Below are 22,598 nucleotides of genomic sequence, written 5' to 3' on the forward strand. Positions count from 1 at the left end.
GATGATGTTATGTTTTTATATCCTTGTGACAAGGTGAGTGGGGTGGTGACGGACTGCCAACATTGGGGGGATTTCTTGGCAAACATTCAATTGTTTGACAGCATCCACTTGCATTACATCTTAACACAAGGCAGCATTAGCAATCATCCTAATTAAGCCAGAACATTCCATAGCAGCTCCAACACACCGAGCCACTGCATTACACACATTACAATGAAGAAAGCCTTCACAGATTACGTTGAGTGGTCTCAAAACACACTTTTTAACATAAAAACAAAACTCCAAACAAGACATGGTTCCTGATAGGTACTACAACTCAGGACATTTTCTAGCAATGTGACAGCAGGATACTGGGCAGCACAAGCGAGTCCCGTTTTGAAAACATGGTTCAAGAAAGAGACAAATGTCCAAGCAGGCTGTGTGGAATCTTCGGGGCTGACGTTATCCATATGGTGTCAGAACACATTGGTGTCTGGGCTCTGTTCTACATGTGCAACATTGTCAGCGGGTAAGCAGCATGCACTTATGTGTGATAGAGTACATTACACCTTGGACATGAGTCAACAATACTTGCTTTTGTCTTACACAAACCATGGAGGTCCGAGTCATGTTTTGGCCTGAGACTTTGTCGAGCACTACTGTCTAGAAACATAAAATAATCATCACAACTCCAGCATGTCTTATGGGCACCATAGATCTGAGGAGGGTGCGTGTATATGTCAATGTATGAGTGTATCTGTCTTTCACGGGAACTGTGAAAGGAAGGTAATGTGCATGTATGTGCGTCAAGTCTTGAATGGTGTTAGCAGTGGGACTCAAGGGATGTGCATGTAAACATGCTTAAAGTCTTTCTACTGGTGTGCGCACTGCACCCCTGGGCCATGATGGCCACCCTCCTCATCAGAACTATCATGGTAGGCCTCTCTCCTGGAGCCCCCAGCCGTCCCTTGACTCCTGTCAAAATCTGTCAAGTCAACTTCCTCTGCATCAGCGGAAATGACGGGTTCGTCCGCACGGCTTGGCAGAAGGCACTCTAGCTCCTGGAATAATAACAATAATAATAATAATAATACATTTTATTTAGAAGCACTTTTCGAAAAACACAAAAGGGACAAGCAATTTACTGTAACAGACAGGCAAACTTTAGTAATGGATGTCAGCCTCTGCACACGTCGCTACAAAATCTTCAACAAACTGTAATGCCTGTTCTTGTGATTATGGAAGATAGTCACCAGTGAAATTCCAAATGCATGTGTAGATATTTTCATGACATTCTTGTGTACACAGACAGCAAACAGCTGCACAATTGGTGGCTGACCAAATACTTTTGTCCCACTGTGTGTGTGTGTGTGTGTGTGTGTGTGTGTGTGTGTGTGTGTGTGTGTGTGTGTGTTAAAGTGGGTGTGCATATATAATTTTTTTTTAGCTTTATTACTTAGCATCCTCATAATGACTGGACAGATGTAACTCACGTTCAGCTTTTCAGGGTTGATCCAGTTGTTCTCCGGGAACTGCACGTCAAACTTGATGTAAAGATCGCCCTTCTCAAACGGGTTTCTGTACTGTGGCATCCCCTCACCCTTCACCATCCGAATAGAGCCTGAGTGACAAAGACAGATGGTTTCAAGATGGCTACATCAACACATCCTCCTCAAAAAGTGCCATTAAGTGAGCTAAAGTGAGCAAAATAAAATATAAAAAATATAATCGCCACAAGCCACTACTACAAACCTTTATCATATAGCAGTGAGGGTGGAAATTTTAATACTTCTGCCATCTAGTGGCTTGTCTTGTAAATGCAGTCAATACAAGCGCAGTAAACCTTCCAAAGTCAAACATTACATTCACAAGACACTGATGGAGCAATGGTGTTCTGATTTCAAATCCGAATTGACTCTCACCACCCGCTGAAACACAAAGAAAAGGTAAAAGAATTATTTACCTGGTTCTATGACCTTGCCAGGTGGGTATTTGACAAGCAACTGACGTCCATCCAGGTGTGTGACAGTCATTTGGAAGCCACACAGAGCTTCAACAAGGCCAATGCGTTGCACCACGTGAAGGTCACTGCCTTCCCGACGGAATTCCTGAAACGACCTCATTAATCAAGATTGGTGCCCATTTGATTTTAGAGAAGTGTAAGCACGAGTGTTTGGTACCTCGTGTTCTTTCTCCTGTAGGACCAGAACGATGTCTCCTGGTTCAACGCCCGGTGCTTGGTCAGCTTCCCCAGAGAATGTGATCTTTTGTCCGTGTTTCATGCCTTTATCCACATGCACCTCCAGGAGCTTTGTTTCCTTACACACCTTATGGCCTTCACACTTTTTACAGCGGTCCTTCTCATTGATGACTTCACCTTCAAACACACAAATGTGGACCAATAGCTTAGAGTAGTACAACAGTAGATCACATCAAATTTGAGGCTATTGTTGTATGTTACTTGTTCTACACCAAGCATTAACTCATAGATTGTAGCATTTATTGATGGATTATACATTCCTGTTGGGACTTGGTTATTGTGTATTCAATTTTTTCCAACACTTCGTCTTCCATCATCACAACAGAATCTACCTAGCCATTGTCACCAATTATTAATCTTTTTAATCATACGTAGTAGATATACAGAAGGGATAAGATGAAATAAGCTCTGCTTTTTCCTATTCGTGTTCATGTTCAATTGTGTAAATGTAAATATACAGTCATATTACCCTCTCCTTTGCAGTCTGTGCAGACTGACTGCACCTGTTGGACCATACCAGGGGCCAGCTGTCTGATCACGACTCTCATGCCTACTCCTCTGCATGCCACACACTTTTGCACTGCACCCGCTTTACCCCCCTGACTGGATGGCAAACAGGAGAACGTCAGCACTATTCATGTACATTAGTGTTACCCAAATACTAACATATTAAGAGCAGGCTCACCCATTGCAGGTACCACATAGCACATTCTTGCTTAGCTGCAGTTTGGTAGTTTTACCATTGTAGAGGTCTTCAAGAGAAACTCTGAGTGGAGGGGAAAAAAACAGGTTTATAACAATAAATAATTTGTACAATAAACTGTTTTGAGTGTGAAGTACTCACTTCAAAGGGTGTACCATGTCTTCTCCTCTCCTCCTTCCTCCATTACGACCTCTGCCCTGGCCTCCCATGAACCCAAAAAGTCCCCCACCGAAGATGTGAGAGAAGATATCATCCATTCCGGGCCCACCTCCTCCGCCCTCCCGAAGTCCCTGTTCTCCATAGCGGTCATACAGCTCCTTTTTCTCCGGGTTTGTCAGTACTTCATATGCAAAACTGATCTCTTTAAACTGGATGACAAAACACAATGTACACAAAGAGGTCTGTTTGGTTGCATGTTGACATATGCACAGTAATGGCAAGAACTTTAAATTGTAAAAGAAAATTAAAAAACGTCCTTTAAGAGAATATCGTTTGAAGAGCGATTTTGAGATATTGTAAGACACTATGAGATACGATGTACCACCAGAAGAAGAAACAGGACAAAAAAAGGTATCAAAAGTATAACAAAAAGTTAGTGTGCTCTATTGAAAGTTTGAGGGAATAGGTGATATTCCAGTATTCTCAAGGGAAAAGCATTTTGATTTTAAAAGTATTAACTGCTGATTAAATTAATCATTATGGGCTTTGTTACAAGGCTATGTATTGTGTATAATTGTGGTGTCATAACCCTTACAGTTCTCTTTTTGGATGAATTTCCTTACTTCCTGTTCCTGCCTGAGGGCACGATACCCTAAGTCGGCCATTAAAACAGCCGAGTAAGCCTGACCGGCACATGAAAAAAAACAAACATGTATTGGACTTTGGGGCTGATGATGAGCAACTATGGTTGTCACATTCTGTTGATCTGTTACTGTGTCTGCTAAATACTGGAGGCCAAATTTAGTTTCATTTGGGAAGTTGCCAGTTGTCTGAAGAAAAATGTGGTAATTTAATAAATCACACATTCACAGTTTGTGATTTACAACGTTGCCATTAGAAGAAAATTAATTTAAATAGACAAATTCTTTACATGTGCGCAGATACACATTATTAATAGACCGTTCTTCCGTACCGTTCTTCGTGGGAGGGACCGTTCAATATAAAAAAAAAATCGAAATTTTTTTACATGTTTAAATTGGTGTTTAAAGACGCGGGAAAATTGAATGGGCTAGAAAAAGCAGCAAAGAACGAAAAAAAGGAAAAATAAATGTTTTCCATGAAAATATTGTTTTGTTGCCTTTTCCCCAAGAAAATCCTCATACTCAACAACATAAGGAAAACCTGTGTTTTTAATTGGGTTTTTTTACTGGCTGTTTAATTGTTATAGTTTATTCCATATACACCATTTAATAATATAGCATTTTATTTCAACTTCATCTTTGTTTGCCTGCTTCATTCACACCAGTCAAGATTGCATATAGGATTATATAGCTCTAAAAATAACCACCACTTACACTATGTCCATTTAAGAAATAAAACACTTGATTATCTAAAATAATTAAACCAAGGTCCTTCCTTTGAATAATCGTTGTATCCCTACAACATACAGGATCTGCTTTGACTGTTTTGGCTTTTACTCTGTGGCTCGAAAATTCCCGGCCCAACTTTGTCCATCAAATTTTGTGTTTGTGCTGTTAACAGCAACATGGCAGAAGCTGTCTTTAAAGGGCAATGTGAAAGGGCCTTTGAGTTCAGTGAGCATCGACAGGTTTAACTCCACCCCCAACAAAAAGGTATGATTTTAAACTGAGAATTGTAAGTAAAAATCATGCCAACGGTCTCGATTTCCCAGAAAGCACAAGAGGCGGACATGAGTACATTTTTTGATGTGGCAGGCATTTAGCAAATCTTTACATCAAGCTGTGTAGTCTTTAAAGTGAAAAAAAAGATCTGCTGTGGTGACTTTGTAAGGAAAAAGCCGATTTCCCCACCAGCACATGTAGTCATACTGCAACTCTTACATGTTATCAATCAATGTAGGTGTTAATGCATGATCACAGCATGGATATCAAACGATGCAATGCTGTTATATATATATATATATTTTTTTTTAACAGGGCTTCATAGCCCAAATTAATTTGTTTTCTTGTGTTAATGTGCACAAAAAGGGAAAGAAATGTGTGTTCATGTCAGTTGCCTTCATGTCAAAAAAAAATGCAAACTATCCCTTGGTTTGGTGTTTATATATGAACACCAGAGCATGTTCCATACCTTGTCTCCAGCATCAGGGTTCTTGTCAGGATGATACTCTTTGGCCAATTTGCGGTACGCCTGGAATAATCCAAGAGTGAAGTTGTTAAGTAATATAACAAGTAATATACTATATAAAAGATCAAACCAGTCTAGCGCCTATGCACCAAAGTACATAGGTATTGGTGGGTATAGTCTGCCTGCATATATCATGCTAGGGGCACAACTCCTGCTGTCAAAAACATCAGGACACCAGCAGGCAACTCAATGTCTTTGACATCTCAAACAACTATTTCATCTTATGAGCTTTATTCTTGACAAATCAATAATTCTGCTGATGCGACTCAATTAAGGTCTTTTGTAAATTTTGTAGAAACGATTAGAATGTTTGTACTTTTGCATTATCGCAAAGTATTTCGCTGTACGACCGATCGATCCGATGTTAATTCAGTTTACTTAATTGTCAGGTTTTTCGGGCACATGTGTGCAAAGGTAAGACAACAGCATACCAGCAAATTACTATCTTATAAAACATTTAATTATTCATTGTGCATTATTCAAGTCCGGTGTTAGGTTAATAATACAAATTTACGGCGATTCACTCTGATTGCAGCAGCTAAATGCGATATATAATATATACAAGTACAAAGAAGATACACATTGACTTTAATGCTCCGTAAAGAGCTATATGGCGACGACTACTTCCTGGAATGTACCGTCTAATATCCGGCAGGCTAGGACACTCGTGGTCACTTTAGTCTATCAGTAACGTTTGACTTGAGTACATTTTGGGCCTATAAAATGTGATATACTCTAATATACGGAAGTATCCAACATAGCCACCCACAGGAACGCCATCTAGTTTGTTACTAGCTTGCTTAGTTTTCTAGCTAGCTAGACCGCGAGAAAGCTGCTGCTAGCCATTTTAGCTAGCGCCTGGCAAACTAGCTCACGTTGGAAAATATGTATTCTAGGCCATAATGCAAAAGTGGCATACATTCAAATATGGTTATTTCGAATCCTCACCTTTTTAAGTTCATTTTCATTGGCCGATGGGGAGACTCCGAGAATGTCGTACAGCTTAGTATCCGCGACTTTCGACATGTTGCAAACCGGCTGCCTACTGCGGACGTTTTGCTAGGTGAGAAGGAAACACAAGCTTCCACCGGCTGGGTCGTCCAGGGTTGCCAGATTCACACACAAAGTCCCTCCCCACTTTTGACGTAGACATCCGCAAACCAGAGCAGTCGCATTTTCAGGGGGATCTTCACGAACTTCATACTGGCCATAATTAGGTTTTGTTATTAACCTTACGTTTAATGACGTGATCTTTATGACATTTTAATGACCAATTCCTGAAATGTAGAGAAGAATCATATTTGTAGGAGGACCTCAAGACTCTTGAGTTAGTATCAGAGGAGAGCAACACAAGAGTGACGAGTTTGGCTTCGAAAATGAATATAGTGATAGTCTACAGAATGTTTAAGGTTGTTCATATAATGCCTGTAATGCTCATTAATAATGTCTAACTTTCTTCCCTACACGAAAAGAAACGCTTCCCATCATCACGTGTTCGATAGAATAGTCAAAATAAAATTAAACCCAATCAGTAAAAGCGGGTGCTATGGTTTTCAATGAGAAAATATTAAAATGTACTTTGTATAACTGTAGGCATTGAGTTAGTGGTCGAATCGTAAGTGTTGAACATTTTGTACATATCCCTAAACGTTTCAGAGTGAGAATAGAATGACACTCCCTAAACCATCCTACAGTATCTATAGAAACCGAAGCAAATTCATTGAAAGAGAGAAATATTTCGGGTCAACCAGTGTAGTGTACTTCGTGTGTCTTTCATTTTACTTTGCATGTACATTAATGTGCGATTGTCTTGACGGCGTGTTTAGAGTGACAACAGATAATAAATGCCATAGAGCTGATGTTTATACGGCTTGACGGACAGTCGAACTTATGGACTGCGTTATCATCTTATCCGCCATTTTGATCGTCAAAAATGTCCGATACTCGTAGCTCGCCTGCTTAAGTGTATTCATTGGGCCAGGGTCGGTGTAACAGTGCGGTTTATCAGATCATTGGGCTGCTGCAAAGCAAACTGCGGGGAGTCGATGACATTGCTAGCTGCATAAGCTGGCTAGCTCGAAGCTAACAGCGCAGCCAGGAATAGAATAGACCGCTATGGGCCTCCGGATGAGTCGCTGACAGAACACACGTCGCCCAGTTGCCGTCCAGCTAGATGCAGAACGAGGAACATGACGTCTGAAAGGTAAACCTTCACACGCCATCTTAAAAAAATAAGTGGAAGAGGTGACGCTATGATAAACGGGCTGAACAACGGGGCATCGTTCCATTTATAGCCGTGACGAACCGTACGTGCTAGCTTAACACGAAGCACCGGCTCCTAAATTGTGTGCTAACATTAGCGACATATTTAATAAAACATTGCGTAATTTACAATCTGTATAGAAGATAAACGCCACCGTATCCAGTGGAAATCACATTACATTTCATTACGACCAGAGATTTGCCAATTTGATGCATAGTGCTGTTAATTAAGCGATAGGCTAATTACGCTTGGGGTAGTACCGCAACATCAGTGGCTCCTACCGGCTGACACGAGGCCGGTCAAACCCATGCTTTCTATTTTATTTAACATATCTATATATCTGTAAACCATGGAATTGATAAATAAAAACAAATCTCCCGACCTTGCATGTGAATCCTCCACATGCGCAGTGATAGATGGAGACAGAGACAATGGACATTTAAATCAAATAAACACATTCTTTCCTTGTTTCATGTGCAAACAATCCGTCGTAACATTTTCAACATAGAGGCTCCAGCACCCCCGCTACCCTTGTGAGGATAAGAGGTAGAAAATGAATGAATGAATGAAAGGTCAAGTTGCAAACATCGCCTTAGTCCTGACTACTGTATGCACCATCATTAGTTACACCTGCACAATCCAATAACATGCAGTATAATGACAGACCACAGTGGGTTCTCATATTTTGTTCATTGTAATAGCCATGCTTTTTTTATGCCACTTATCCTCACTAGGGTTGTGAGTATGCTGGAGCCGATCCCAGCAGTCTTCGGACGAGAGGCAGGGCTTACCCTGGACTGGTCGCCAGCCAATCACAGGGCACATAGAGACAAACAACCATTCACACTCACATTCATACCTATGGACAATTTGGACTCGCCAATGAATCTAAAATACATGTTTTTGGAATGTGGGAGGAAACCGTTGTACCCGGAGAAAACCCATGCATGCATGGGGAGAACATGCAAACTCCACATAGATGCTCAAGAGTCTCCTCTTGAGCATCTCCCAAACCGGATCTCCTGACTGTCGGGCCTACATGTTAACCACCATCATGCACCCCCCGTATTTTGATTCAGTGCACCACACTACAGCCACAACAATAAACACTGTCAGTCGTACTTTTCTGACAGTATTAATCACTATGATATTGGCATTGCGTATTGGCTCTCATTCGACACCACAGGTTAGAAGTAAGTCACATTGACTCATGTTTCTGCAATTTAGTAGGCGTTTTTATTATTGCACCTTAATTCATAAAGATGTTGTTCCTTAAAGAACCATTGCTTTGTACCACCATTGCTTTTTGCTCTACATGGGATACTTGCTTTTAATTGATTTTTAGACCTGTACTTTTACCTGTACAAGAGTACAATATTTTAGTACACTTTCCACCCATAAATCAGCCTATGTGAGATGGGGTTCACTGATTTATTATGGATTGCACAGAGTGCTATGTGTAAATCACTTCTGAGTATGCAGCACGTCCAATGGTTAATTAAAATGATGTGCCTAAAGCTCTTTGCATTATCGTAGTACATGTGAAATGCTTTTGTAATAAATTAATCAATCAGCAGTTTGTTTAGTACTAAGCGCAATGCCTCTTTTGCCTCTACAGCTAAGTGCATATGCCTCTGACATCAGCCATGTTTTGGAAGTTTGACCTACACACAGCTTCTCATCTGGAGGCTTTACTTGACAAGGAGGATGTCACGCTTACCGAGCTTATGGATGAGGACGATGTACTGCAGGAGTGCAAGGCACAGAATAGGAGGTCTGTTGAAAGAATTATTATTATCTCGTTTCTCATTTGTAACTAACATTTCTTCTAATGCCATTGTGTAGACTTCTCCTATTCCTGTGCCAGGACCAGTGCATGCAGGAGCTGGTCCGGAAGATTACTACCGAGCCCCCTGCTGGTATAGAGGAGACAAAACGCTTTAAGTACGTGTCTTTTAATATAAAAGTCTATACATTTGTACATGTTTGTAGGTGTGCATTAAAATGAAAGTCTCTCATGCCCCCTCTGGGGATCCACTATTTGAGAAGCACTGGACTCCATACAATGTATCAAGCATCTGCAGCTGTTTTTTTTTTTTAATTTGCATGGTAACATAAATGCAACTTCCTTTTATATTCCTTTTGAGCTTACTGCTAGGTGTGCTCTCTTGATTCACAGGTATTCAAATATAGCATGCGAGCTATTGACGAGTGACGTGGGCGTGATCAACGACAAGCTGGGTAATGAGGAGCCTCTTCTGGAAACCCTGTACGCCTTCCTGGAGCAGCCCTCACCTCTTAACCCCCTGTTGGCGTCCTTCTTTAGTAAGACAATTGGGAACCTCATTGCACGGAAGACTGAGCAGGTAACACAGCCATTACAGCGACATACCTCCTTTTAGTTTCAAAATCAATATTGTTGCAGAAGTTTTCATCATCATTATTTTGTCATCTAGTCAGAGTAGCTTCTAAAGATGAGGTATTGAGAAGGAACCATGGTTGCATCAGAGGCCTTCAAGTGTAGTCACTGTGCTTAAGACATCAAAGCACAAGTGACTAATTTAATTCTTCAGTCTCCACTCAAAGCTCACTAGTGTCATAGAGTCAAAGGTTCTAGGGCACTGGTTGTCCTCCATTTTGTTCATACTTAAAAATAACTTTTCCCATAGTAAATTATATAATTTGAATAATCTGTTCCTGTTCCAGTTAACATAATAGCTGATGTGGTCACTCAAAATGAGCCAATGTAATCTTTTACTTGCCAGGAATGATCCTATGCCGCTAATATTGGAATAGTACCATGGCTTGCTCAAAAGTAAGAAGTTTATCGAGAAAAACGAATTTCAAAGTGAAAGGACGGACTAAAAAATGTTAATTCTTACAGAATCCAGTACTATAGCGCCCAGTATGAAGAATCGACGAGGTTCATAACACATTAATTTACAGCACAGAAACGTGCAAATGGGTCTTCACTAAGGATTGTATGGGTATGTGCTGGTCTGTTTGCCACATTTTTGAGGCAAAAAAGGTTTGGATGTTTTGCTGTGAAAAAAATGTCATAAACGGACCTTATGCAATTTTAATTTATGACCCCGACTTTAGGATGTTACAATTCAGACACTGAGCAGTGTGGTGTGTTTTTTGTTTGTGTTTTTTTTGTAACTTACAACTGTAGAGCTTGATGGCCTTTTCTGTATTCTGTCCAGGTGATTAGTTTCCTGCGGGGGAAGGAGGGATTCCTCTCCTTAGTTCTGAAGCACATTGATACGTCGGCTATGATGGATGTCCTTTTACGGCTTATCAGCTGTGTGGAGCCGCCCCCTCTTCGACTGGAGACTCTCGCTGTATGAGATGAGACAAACACACAGTTACACTTTGATACAATTGTGCTCAAATGATGTGATGTAATGTGTGTTTGTTTACAGTGGTTGAATGAAGAGAAGTTAGCCCAGAGACTCATAGAGATCATTCATCCAGAGAGGGATGAAGAGGTAGAAGCAAATTATTGTATTAGAAACTCCCTACGATGGTTAACACTATCAACCATATAGAGCTGGAATGTACAATTCTGACTGTATGTATTTTCTTTCTGTCAAGAGGCAGTCCAATGCATCTCAGACATTATGCGACATAATTCGTTTAAGCAGAGACCAGGCCAATCAGCTTCAAGATATGTCCCAGCCTGACCCCTTGCTAACTGTGCTGGAATCGTACGTCATACTGCAGACATATAACACACCCATGTTAGTGTTGTTTTAACAGGATACTGTAAATATAATGTCGTTCTCAGGCAGGAGTGTGTGGAGCAGCTGCTGCGGAACATGTTCTCGGGAGACAGAACCGAGAGCTGCATCGTCAATGGGATTCAGGTTCTGCTCACATTATTGGAAATCAGGAGGCCTGTGTGAGTTGACTGCAAAGCTTTCTTAAAAGATGTAAGATTCTATTTGTTCAAATCAAACAATGTATCTGTTCATTCTTTGTTTTTGTAATCCACAGTGTGGATGGTGTAATGGATGCCCAGGGTTTTGAGCGAAGTTACACCATTAACAGCAGCATTCTGTTGGCCATTCAGCCACACTTGGTACACTTCCACCAGCTACTCCTGGAACCTCCCAAGGTACGCCCCCCAAGATTAATGAAATATATCTTATAGATGAATGAAAAAGATCCAACTGCTTACAACTTGTGTGCATGTATGTGTGTATAGCGAAGTCGTATGCTGACGACTTTGGGTGTGATAGAGGAACCTTTGGGGAACACACGGCTACATGTAGCCAGACTAGTGGCCTCTCTGCTATACACCAGCTCTGCCAGCCATGCGGTCATAGCACAGGAACTTTGCAGACTCAATACAGTGGATCTGCTTTTGGTGAGATGAAACCACACATGGAAGTTTTCATTTTACAGTATAGTATTTCTATAAAATAACCCTTCACCTATCACTCAGAACTTGTTCTTCAAGTACACATGGAACAACTTCCTGCACCTGCAAGTGGAGCTTATTGTTGCAGCCATCCTGCGGCCCTGTGCGCATGAAATGAGACTTCAGCCAGCCGTGGGATCCCAGGATAAGGCTAAGTCTCCTCAGGAGGCATCGCCGGAGCAGGCTTTAACTGAAACTCCAGTCACCCCCGAAAATGCTGCACATAATTTATTGGTGACTCACGTGGGTATCCTTGACATACCGAAGGCTCGCAGTTGCAGTTTGTGACCATTGACCTCCCCATTTTTTTCTCAAGTTGTTTCAGCATTGCTGCCTTGTACAGAGGATTTTAGTTGCCTGGGAAGAGAATGATAAAACACAGTAAGTAACTTTGAGACTATGCCAAGAGGTTGCTTTTTGTTTAGAGGCATGAGGAGATGAGCTAATAGTGGGAAATTTGTTTTTTAGGTCGGAAGGTGGTATGAGGAGAGGCTACATGGGACATCTAACCAGGATCGCCAACACTGTGGTCCACAATCTGGAGAAAGGCCCGGTTCACACTCAGATTAGTAATCTTATCAGCGGTATGTGTGGAGAATAATACATTCGAAAAATGCCTGACAGTAAATCAGAAGAAAGAAAGAAAGACATAGACACATTCATGCTTCTGTAATATCCCATCATTCTGTAGAGCTGCCAGATGACTGCAGAGGGCGCTGGGAGGCTTTTGTGGACCAAACACTATCAGAGACCAACAGGAGAAACACCTTAGATCTGGTAAAAGTTCAAATGTGCACAACATAATTTCAGTCAGTTTTTATTATACATACATAAACTTTCTATTTGTATGTTTAGGTTGGCAGTGGGAATCCACGTCCTTCCTCAGAGGATGATATGATGGAGAGCCCCTTCCCAAAAGAACTGTCACTGCAGCAGGTATTGGCACATGCATGCAACATTAAGGCTCTCTGCTATGGTGCCTTCAAATTCAACTATTTGATTTGCTTTTGTTTTAGGCTTTTTCAGACTACCAGATTCAACAGATGACGGCTAACTTTGTGGATCAGTTTGGCTTTAATGATGAAGAGTTCACTGATCATGATGACAGCATTGGGTATGTCTACTAACATGCCTGTGTGTGTGTGTGTGTGTTCTAACCATGTCGACTAAGTGAATTCTTCTGTTGTTGTAGGGCAACGTTTGATCGAATAGCAGAAATCAATATCAACATTGATGTAGGCCAAGAAAGTGTAAGTTTACACAGTTGAAGCTCCATCGTGTACCTTTTTGGGAATGTGTATGTATTTTACTGATTATTGGTAGGTAATAGAACAACATGCAAAAACACACAAATCTTTACAGTAATCCCTTATTTAACATGGTTAATTGGTTCTAGACTGTAAATTTCAGCAAAGTAGGATTCAATAAACGGAATATCTTGGTAGACTTAAGCCACAGAATTTGGATCATAGTGTGGAGAAGGATATTTGTATAGGAATGCTCCTAAATAATGACATATTTACCTTAAAGGCCAATACAGCTGTGTTTGATGCCTGTGCCAAGGAGAGGATTCAGCCCTTTGATGATGATGATGAAGAGGACATCTGGGAAGAAAAAGAGATTAACTATGCAACACAAACCAAGTCGAGGAACAGGTTTGCAGACTTCCTAATTCTAGTCCTAAATCATCCAGACTGGTGATGCATAAAGGTTAATTTGATCTGCCCATTCAAGATTTGGTGGGTCGCAGGCAGCCCAAGGCCAAGCAGCAGCTAAAACCTCTGATAGGTCAGCTACTGCTGCCACACAGGCCTCTGACAAAGCAGCAGGCTCTGACTCAGATGAAGGAGAGGAACTGAAAGATGACCTTGACCCTTTCTCTAGCCAGACAGAGTCCACAAAGAGTGAGTATATGATAGTCATACCACTGTTTATCATACCATTGTTTTGCCCTTTCTGAGGGAATGACTGTTTTTTTTCTCAGACTCTGGAGGTTGGATTGCAGACTTTGGCGAGGTAAACTCAAAGGCTCCTGCAGCAGGCGTTGGTTTTGCAGCGTGGGACAATCCCCAATCAGTGGCCACAGAGACAGAGGAGAAGGGCTGGGCCAAGTTCACTGACTTCCAGCCTTTCTGCTGGTAAGTCTGCAGAATGTCTAAACAGGCATAGCAATGCTGTCTTCACTGGAAAAACTAAAATGATTTTGTTCCGAAAAGTAGAGTACAGCCAGCATGAGTTTGACCTCAAAACTTCAAACTCAGACACTAAATACAGTGTCAAACTTTAGCAATGTGCTGTTAGTGGCATTCACCAGGGACAGAACAAAGCCAGGGCGACATTCCAAAAGAAAACCATTAAAGTGAGTGAATTTATTTCTCAGTCAGATGGACAAAGTTCAGTCCTGGCATTCAGTACAAATGAATGAAGGAGCACCCATCTTCACCATCACAGTCATTCTGGTACATTTGGTACTTTTGGTTTGTTCCTAGTATTGGTGAGGGTGCCTTGATGTCGGAAATTCAATTCAAAGTTTGGAATTCAAGGAATGTGACCTTCCTGACTAGCGCCCAAATTGGTCAAAAATGTCTATAGTGCTTTGGCTGCGCTGCATTTATTTATCATATTTATAACTCAATGTACTGTATATCTCTAGTTCTGAAACAGGCCCCAGATGTACTTCCCCCGTGGACTCTGACCACAGTGGACCCAACAACACTAAACCAAACCAGAATCGTAAGTTGGAGCAATATTCTGTTTTTGACCACTACAACATTCAAACATCTAAAACCAACAATTTAAAAAAGTTTACTACTGCGTAACATTGAAATCTGATTATCTTATCCCTTGCGTCCCTCTAGCTTGTGTGTGGACTGTCTGTGGCGCGAGAAAAGCTCCACTGGTGGCATCAGACAGCTCCTCCTCCAGCAGCTCAGAAACCGACGAGGAAGAAAGCAAGACTGAGTCAACATCCACTGAGACGGTAACCACGGAGACCATCAACACAGGCGCTGGCAAGGAGACCATCCGGCTCACCATGGATGCTAAGAATGAGCGGGCTGTGTTCACCAGGTACAGTACGCATAGAATCATAGAAAAAAGCATTGGTTCAAGCACCAACAGTGGATATAAAAAAAAGTGCCAGATTTTTAATGTAAGGATGAAAAAATACTCTTAACACTATCTGTGCTATGCAGTTGAAAACTAATTATTTTGGTTAAATTCCTTCTACTTTAATATTGCATGTTGCTAGGTAGTTTGTGTTCACTTTTGTTTGTCCTAATTAGCAAGGCTTTGAGTGTGACTGATTACAATAATTTTCATTCCAGCAAAAGGATTTCAGTTAGTTTTTCAACTGCACTGCATAGGTATGGTTTAACACTATTTAAAAAAAATTACATTAAAAATGGCATCTTAAAATAGTTTTCCACTGTACATACAATGGAACCTCAACTGTCGAACGCCTTAAAGTTTGCATAATTAGGTGTTCGACCAAAATCTTGGGGGGGGGGGAAATATGCCTTCCATGTCTTAAACTGTCATAATGCATGACGTCATCATACCATATCACGCGAGCCATCAGCGCACCTCACCAGACCTCATTTCAGCCACCATCAAAAGGATTAACTCTGCGTGTGTGTTTTGTTTGTTCTTTGGTTGTTTGCGGCACTTTTTTTCTGAAAGAAGGACCATTCCCAACACGGGGTGTTAAGAGAACAGCGTGAGACGAAGAAAAAGAAGAATATGCACTGGAAGTTACCGTGAAGTTGAAAGCTGAAAGACACTTGCGGCATCCAAGTACTTTTGTCCAGCATTACCGAGTTTTTCCATTGCCATCGGAGATGTTCACCAGTAGTCATGTGAATGACTGTGTGCAGAAGTGCGGCCTCTGTTAAGAGATATTTAGTGCTGTGACTGGTTTTATTTTGGTAAGTTTTCTACTACTTCCTGTTTTTGTTCCCATCCTGACTGGCTTGATAGGACTCTTAGCCGGTATTGAGCAGCTTTTTTTTTTTTTTTACAAAGGACTTTGATTTGGATAATTCTGTCTCTGGTGTATATTTGAGTTCTGTGTGTTTGTGCTGTTCGAGGCCATGAGTGAAGATGTAGACGGATACGTGAACGCCTCTTGCTAGCTGTTGACTGGTTAGCTGCGAGCGTGTTGTATGTGTGTTGTGTTTAAATGTTTTACATGACATTAGTGGTTAATTTCATTATATGCGTGTGTGATAGCTTAAAAAAAAATAGATGCATCAGCAACGACCCTCCTCATTCATTAAAGTTAAGCGAGTGTTTACAGTGTTGTTGTTTTTTGTTTTTTTTTAACTTATGCTTATACTTGTATGACAGTTAATAATGTTAAAATGTAACTTAAAACATTGTCTGTACAGTTAATAAAGAATTTAAGATGGCGACATTTTGGAGTCTGGAACGAATTATTCAAACATTTTTGAAAATTGCGTTTGAAAAATGCGAACAAAACAAAGGTCATCCAGCGTGACGGAATGGATTATGTTCGACTTTGGAGGTTCCACTGTAATAGCATTGTATCGTTCTCTATTGTCCGTATTTGTCTGTGCTGCACTAGACCGTCCCTCCTTTTATCCCTCAAAGCTGTCCTACCCTCTATGTTACTGTTCTGATATCACCCCCTTCCTGTCTCTTCCCACCTGTCTCATCTCCCCCTCAGAGTATTCAGACCAGCCACTAGACGGTATGTGAAGTGTGCAATGATTTCCTGAAGTTTTATGTAAAAGCAAATGCCGTCCATCACAACAAAAAATATATATGTCTCACGTGGTTTTGGTCTGCTTGTTGCCTTGTACAGGAAGTGTGCAAAAATGCCTTGTCATCATTCAGGACAAGATTGAAGTCCCTTTTCCACTGCACTGTACCTATTCGGGTTGCACAGGTGTACTCGGCGTCGACTATTTTTAGTTTTGCGTGGTTTTCCAATACAAATCCCTACAGAGACACACAAGTAACAACAAAGCAAGAGAATTACTTTTTCATATTTTAACAGCATGAAACTGGATGAATCTGTTACAAGGATGATGGGGTCAAGAAAACAAATCTGTGGATTATAATAAACCAACATCCAGAATGGGACCAGACAGGGTAAGCTAACAGTAGCATATGTTTGTTTTTTGGGTTTTTTTTGTCATTTCTAGCTATGCATCCTCAAATCTCCATGCTTTTATTTTGGAATATTTGGTGAACATTATCAATTTGCGGTACTTGCAATCCCAAATGACCAGCTACAATGTCTGCCTCATATCTGCATTTGCCAATGGAAACGCATCAATAGCGAGTGCAGCCATGATGAGGCGGGTAGTTAACGTGCAGTGGAAAAGGTGCTTAATTCATAAATGGACTGCACTAACTCAAAAATGACATACTTACTTTAGTTTCCTAATAGTTCTACCCAACACAAGCCTCTTTGTATCATTTGCTATGTGCACTTCTTAAACCAAAAATAGTATCTCCCGTAGGTTGAGGTTTCATAATTACATATCCAGTGCATCTTTTTCTTTTTTTTTTGCAGTGCAACAACCAGCTAATGTTAAGTGTTCCAACCATCATCTTCACTGTGTACCGAGCAAACGAATAAATGAGGGGAAAATATAAAAACTGTTTTTGTTTTAGCGCACCCCAACACTAACAGTGTGACACATTGCATGCATTTGAACAACCCAATTTATTTCAGGGTTCCTATGATCAATGCATTGGCACGCAAACTACTAACAAATTGGCACTCAAAAAGCATGTACTGACTAAAATGATCGATGTAGAAGTTGGGACTACTGTGTGCCTTAATTAGGTTAGTCTACAGCCTGATTGGTGTTTGGGATGACCAAGTTTAGCAGGAACTACAACTGATGTTTGTTTGCTTACTGTTCATGATTGTAAACTTTGCTCAGAACGTTTTTTTTTTGTTTGTTTTGTTTTGCAGCCAAGCAAATATGATGGCAGCTGAAGACAAAGGGAAGGGAAATGAAGCAGACCCGGGACATGATAGGAAACACGGAGACTGTTCGGACCCAGCTACAGCCATTACAACTCAGGGGTCGGCTGCTGTCACACAGTAAGTAAGTGTACCTATGATTACAATGATTGTTGCCAGGATTGCAAATTTGACTACATTTGGCTTAAATTTCACATTTTAGGACAATACACTCACAATAATTTGTACAGATATAGACCTAATAGTAATAAAGATAATACCAGTGTGTGAAGCTGGAAACAAAGTCATAATATTCAGAAAATAAAATTTACTGCAAGTATTTTAGAAGGTTTAAATATTAGGGGATACAGATTTTTATTAAAATAATATTTATAACTTCTTAGCATATGTACTTTGGCATACACTAGGTTTGGGCAGTATGGACCTTAGCATGTATCACAATATTTTTAGGATGTCACGATATAAATTTTTTACCGGAAGAATGTATACCGGTACATACAAAATATTGCGCAACCCTGGTATACATAATATCCTTGATTCCTTGCATTTTTCAGAATGTGGCCCTTGGTGGAAAAGGTTTGGACACTCCTTGTTTAAATGCTTAATATGCAAGTGTTGTCTAACTCCATTTTTGCATAGCCAGTTATGACATACCACAAATATTTTTTAGCTGCAGGTCACAATGCTGTTTTACTGTTGCTTCTCTTTAGCCAGTAACTCTGTTGTTGACCTCATCAAATCTGTCCTTTTGTCACGAACTTGCAGGGAGAAGCTGCCCTCCGTCAATGGACCGGCCTAACGACGGTACAGGCACGCACACTCGCTCACTGACGGACCATTCAAACTGCAACCATGCATTCTTTGATTCCTCTTAGCCCTTTCTGCCATTGTTTTTGTATGTTTTGATAGACGTTGAGGTCAAACAGCACCAGACTCACTGAACTGCACGTCAAAAGCGAAATGAAGTTACACATTAATGGTCTGCCCACTGGAAAAACAACACTGTCAAGAGTAAATTAAGCCAAATTTTGTACATGAATCGGAGCGTGGTCCTGTATTAAACACAGCTTCAGAGCATTTGACTGTTGATAGCAAATAAAAAAATCGACAAAACTATAGCAACCATTTTGACTCATAAGCATTTCAATTTGCATGCCATGCAAATGCTTTAAACACAGACTTGTTTTGAACACACACTCAGACACTCATATGGCCAACTGACCGTATCACCACTTCCTCCTTCGACCTCTGACAGATTCCTCAAGTGTAGAAATGCGTTTTTGTTTGTGTATAGATGGTGTGCATGGCAGCTCTGTCCAACGTGCAATCTCAGGTCAAAGGAGTGGAATGCAGATGCAATGAAAGCACCGCTGTGTAACACACATACACACTACATTTACACACATACAGTGTATACAGTATACACATACACACACAGGCATACTACATGCTTTAAAAAAAGGGGGTTGAAAAAAAACGACACAAAGATGTGCATGCACCCTTTCCTTGGAGCTGTGTCAATATAATGTTCAATTTGCACCTGTATTAGGCTGTGGCTACTCTTGGTAATATAAATGTATACAGTATATATACACATATATATGAACATTCTATCTATTTTTAGGACAAATAGAATGTACGAAAAGTTGTTTTGAATGAGTGTGTCTCGTGTTGAAATGATGCAATAACAATGTTTCAGTTAATAGCCCAGCATCAGTTCCTGTGTGTGTGTGTGTGTGTAGTCTTCCATATCACTTTGCCAATCAGTTTTTAGCTCACTGCACCATCCATCCATTTTCTATTTCGCTTATCCATATTACTCCTAATTGGCCTTTTCTTGAGATTTTCTCATCAGCAAGGTACTTACACTTTGTAATAGATGAAGAAAGGACTGATAAATACATTATACATATAAAAAATGGTTAAATAATGCCGTTTAGGTTTAATGCTGAGCTACATTGGAAGTGGTGCTTTATCTTTCCACTCGTCTCCTGTTCTGCGTCTGAGGGCGGGTGGTGACTTCTACATATTTGACTTTATCTCTGGAACTATTTGCATTAATTTGGAGTGATTCACAAGCACTTTTTGAAGAAGGAAGCACTTACTGGCTTCATTTGAATCTCATGTACATGTCCCCCTCCCCACAATCCCAGGCTCTTTTGAAGTTTGGTTAATTTTCGCTACAGTAGGGGTACAAAATAGAAACCATTCAGCTTCTTAGCCAATAAACAAAACTAGTGGATACAAAATAAATAAATATGATACACTATATCTTAAGTTATATCATAGGTGCTTTAAGGAAAGTGAAACAATACAGGTAAGTACAACAGTAAGAGTTTGCACAATGTGAATGATTCTATTTTTAGTATATGGAAGTTTTTTTATTGGCTTAAGTGCAGCATTGTTAGTTGCCAGTTTGTTTGCTAGTTGTTCGTTTCCATCAAGGCTGCCCAATCTTTTCCCACCGAAGTTTGCTCGTTCCGTATTATATATATATTTTTTGCATTGTTTGGCCTGTAAATAAAAAAGGAACTGCGATCCCTGCACCACACTTTGGACACCTCTGGTTTACATGTTTCACTGGAAAGGCAAAGTGTTAGCAAATGACGGAAGAGTGTCTTCAGGCGCTGTCTCGGAAAAGCCGCTAGTCAATGGCCGGGATGCACATTTGTGGAGGTGTTCTGCACGGGTGTACCGTTACACCCTGTTTTTTGTTTCAGGTTAAATATTCGTGGCAGCCATATTTACATAGAAATCAGGGTTTGAGGAGGAAAACAGGGCTGTTTCATGAGTGAATATGTCATTCTCGTCCTTTTGACGTTTAGTGTGAGAGCTTGTTGTAGTGCAGCTGGGGCAATATGAATGTGTAATGGTATGAGGTACAAAACATTGGCCTATAAATACCTGTGGTGTATGTATCGGCATCTTGCTGTCTGTTGCTCATTCCAAAGGTTCTGTGTACCACTGTGAATCTGTGGTAGAAAATATAATCTGTGTTGTAAAATCAATTTTTTGGTAATGCGAACTGATGCTGGTATTTGTGTGTGTGTGTGTTTGTGTTTGTTTTTCTTCCTTATGAAAATACTGTGTATGTTAATTGTTAATTGTTGTCACTTTAGCTTGTAAATTCATATATGGCCCTAATAAATATGTCATACCCAGAAGAAATGGAAGTGTGTGGCCTACTGCAGCACACACACACACTAGTAAAGGTCAAAGCATGTCATGGGTTGTTACACACAGATAAACAGCACACACACAGTGGTGTGAAAAAGTGTTTGCCCCCTTTAATAATAAAATGTTTCTTTTTTTCCCCAGTTGTGTTGTCATTGATTAATATTTAAATTATTTGATCTGAAACATTGAAGTGTGACAAATAAGAAATCAGGAAGGGGCCAGCTTTGACACACCACTATATACTCTGTAATAGTGTAAAAAGGAGCTGTTCCTAGCATTTCCAGCATTTTTATAGGACATGTCAGAAGGTTGGGATGTTAAATATGGTGCCACTTAAAGACAGAAAGACGAGAACATACACACACAGACAAACACAGGGTAAAAGGAGTCCTTCCTGGGATCATTCTCCTGAGAGGTGTACCGGAGTACTTCGAGAGGCATGGCAAACACACTATAGTAGTAGGAAGTGATTTGCAGTTCTAATAGAAATGCAAATCATATTGAATAGTACATATAGGATCTCATCATTGGCTAGACAGTGCTCATCATTGTGTTGTTAACTCTTGTCACCTTTGACAGGCATTACAAAATGGCACGAATAAATTATGTATTTTATTTGAACTTCAGGTTTGATTTTGTTTTGTGCGCTGCTTAAAGGGAACTTTGATCACAAGTGATATAAATTATGATCTACTGAGTTACTTTTTCCATCCAGCCAGGTAGAAAATGCTCTGGTTGCAGCGTACATACGCATCACCATGACGACACAAACGCATAAGCACAAGCAAAGACGCGACGTGACGCAGTACAATGTGGTGAAATGCATCAATTGAACCTTTTACACTGTCCTTGATAAGGACTTTTCAAATTAAAAGTATGCTTTTATCATTTTCACAGATTTCAGTGACATTCACAAGTGTTGGGAAAAGTCCATGTTCCATGATTTTCAGACAGCCCCCAATAATGACATCATGGCAAAGTCTGCCTCCTTTGTAAATGAATCACATAAGCCCGCCTTCATTTACGTGAGGTGGGTCTGCTTTACTTGTGGTGGGCGTGTCAGGAGTATGGAATGAGGGAAACATGCTTAACTTCAAGCGTGTAGAAAAACACTAAAGCGCATTAAAGAGGTTCATCCTGTATGTTGTCCTCATAGTAAAGATGGGATGTAAAAAGATTAAAAGTGGGGCCACACAAAGATAGTATATAGCAGTACTCACAGCAAGAACAGCAGGCTCAAATATGTTTACCTTTAGGGCAGGTCAACTAATGGATTATGAAGTTTACTTGTACATCGTACATCTCACATGGGACACCTTCATGATCAAAAATACACGCAACACTGTCACAGCCTCCCCAAAGAGCAAACAAAGGTTTTGAATATACTGTGCTTCAGGCGGTAGGGAAGTACGTTTATGTGATCCAGTCTTTTGTGTCATCATCATATCAAGTTTTACACATGATCCAAAAACACACCTGATGCTCCAGGCGACTATTCCC

General features: G+C 40.5%; 2 protein-coding genes across 7 annotated transcripts; one reads left to right on the forward strand and one right to left on the reverse strand.

Annotated features, from left to right (window-relative positions):
• Positions 1 to 243: 243 nt before the first annotated feature.
• dnaja2b (DnaJ heat shock protein family (Hsp40) member A2b) lies at positions 244 to 6,482 on the reverse strand. The gene is made up of 9 exons (XM_058074934.2): positions 6,219 to 6,482; positions 5,214 to 5,273; positions 3,084 to 3,310; positions 2,925 to 3,005; positions 2,709 to 2,842; positions 2,160 to 2,356; positions 1,943 to 2,087; positions 1,473 to 1,600; positions 244 to 1,040 (listed from the first exon to the last, which is right to left on the reverse strand). Exons 1-9 carry the CDS (start codon positions 6,294 to 6,296, stop codon positions 852 to 854), a joined length of 1,239 nt encoding a protein of 412 aa, XP_057930917.2. The 5' UTR covers positions 6,297 to 6,482; the 3' UTR covers positions 244 to 851.
• On the forward strand, positions 6,239 to 21,238 carry ppp6r2b (protein phosphatase 6, regulatory subunit 2b). 6 transcript variants are annotated; one of them, XM_058074927.2, is made up of 25 exons: positions 6,239 to 7,473; positions 9,152 to 9,307; positions 9,379 to 9,477; positions 9,713 to 9,899; positions 10,740 to 10,877; positions 10,959 to 11,024; positions 11,131 to 11,243; positions 11,324 to 11,437; positions 11,533 to 11,653; positions 11,744 to 11,905; positions 11,984 to 12,202; positions 12,276 to 12,340; positions 12,428 to 12,543; positions 12,651 to 12,736; positions 12,815 to 12,895; positions 12,976 to 13,073; positions 13,152 to 13,209; positions 13,490 to 13,614; positions 13,694 to 13,863; positions 13,944 to 14,097; positions 14,613 to 14,692; positions 14,818 to 15,028; positions 17,910 to 18,041; positions 18,687 to 18,725; positions 18,831 to 21,238. In XM_058074927.2, exons 2-24 carry the CDS (start codon positions 9,162 to 9,164, stop codon positions 18,718 to 18,720), a joined length of 2,775 nt encoding a protein of 924 aa, XP_057930910.2. In that variant the 5' UTR covers positions 6,239 to 7,473; positions 9,152 to 9,161; the 3' UTR covers positions 18,721 to 18,725; positions 18,831 to 21,238. The 6 variants fall into 6 exon arrangements, with proteins under 6 accessions (XP_057930910.2, XP_057930914.2, XP_057930916.2 ...); XM_058074929.2 differs by having other exon boundaries at positions 6,240 to 7,473; positions 17,910 to 18,045; XM_058074928.2 differs by having other exon boundaries at positions 6,240 to 7,473; positions 17,910 to 18,045; positions 18,687 to 21,238.
• Positions 21,239 to 22,598: the final 1,360 nt, after the last annotated feature.

This window comes from Doryrhamphus excisus, linkage group LG1 (assembly GCF_037039965.1).
Source record: "Doryrhamphus excisus strain RoL-2023G ecotype Guam linkage group LG1, RoL_Dexc_Guam_v1.1, whole genome shotgun sequence".
In the NCBI taxonomy this organism is placed as follows: Eukaryota; Metazoa; Chordata; class Actinopteri; order Syngnathiformes; family Syngnathidae; genus Doryrhamphus; species Doryrhamphus excisus.

Excerpts from the sequence above, each read along its gene's own strand:
- dnaja2b (XM_058074934.2), bottom strand. The coding sequence starts at position 6,296 with ATGTCGAAAGTCGCGGATACTAAGCTGTACGACATTCTCGGAGTCTCC. Across the intron at positions 3,006-3,083 it reads GACATGGTACACCCTTTGAA|AGTTTCTCTTGAAGACCTCT; the intron begins GTGAGTACTTCA and ends CCCTCCACTCAG. Across the intron at positions 2,843-2,924 it reads CTATGTGGTACCTGCAATGG|TCAGGGGGGTAAAGCGGGTG; the intron begins GTGAGCCTGCTC and ends TTTGCCATCCAG.
- ppp6r2b (XM_058074927.2), top strand. The coding sequence starts at position 9,162 with ATGCCTCTGACATCAGCCATGTTTTGGAAGTTTGACCTACACACAGCT. Across the intron at positions 11,244-11,323 it reads TTGCTAACTGTGCTGGAATC|GCAGGAGTGTGTGGAGCAGC; the intron begins GTACGTCATACT and ends TGTCGTTCTCAG. Across the intron at positions 12,896-12,975 it reads AAGAACTGTCACTGCAGCAG|GCTTTTTCAGACTACCAGAT; the intron begins GTATTGGCACAT and ends CTTTTGTTTTAG.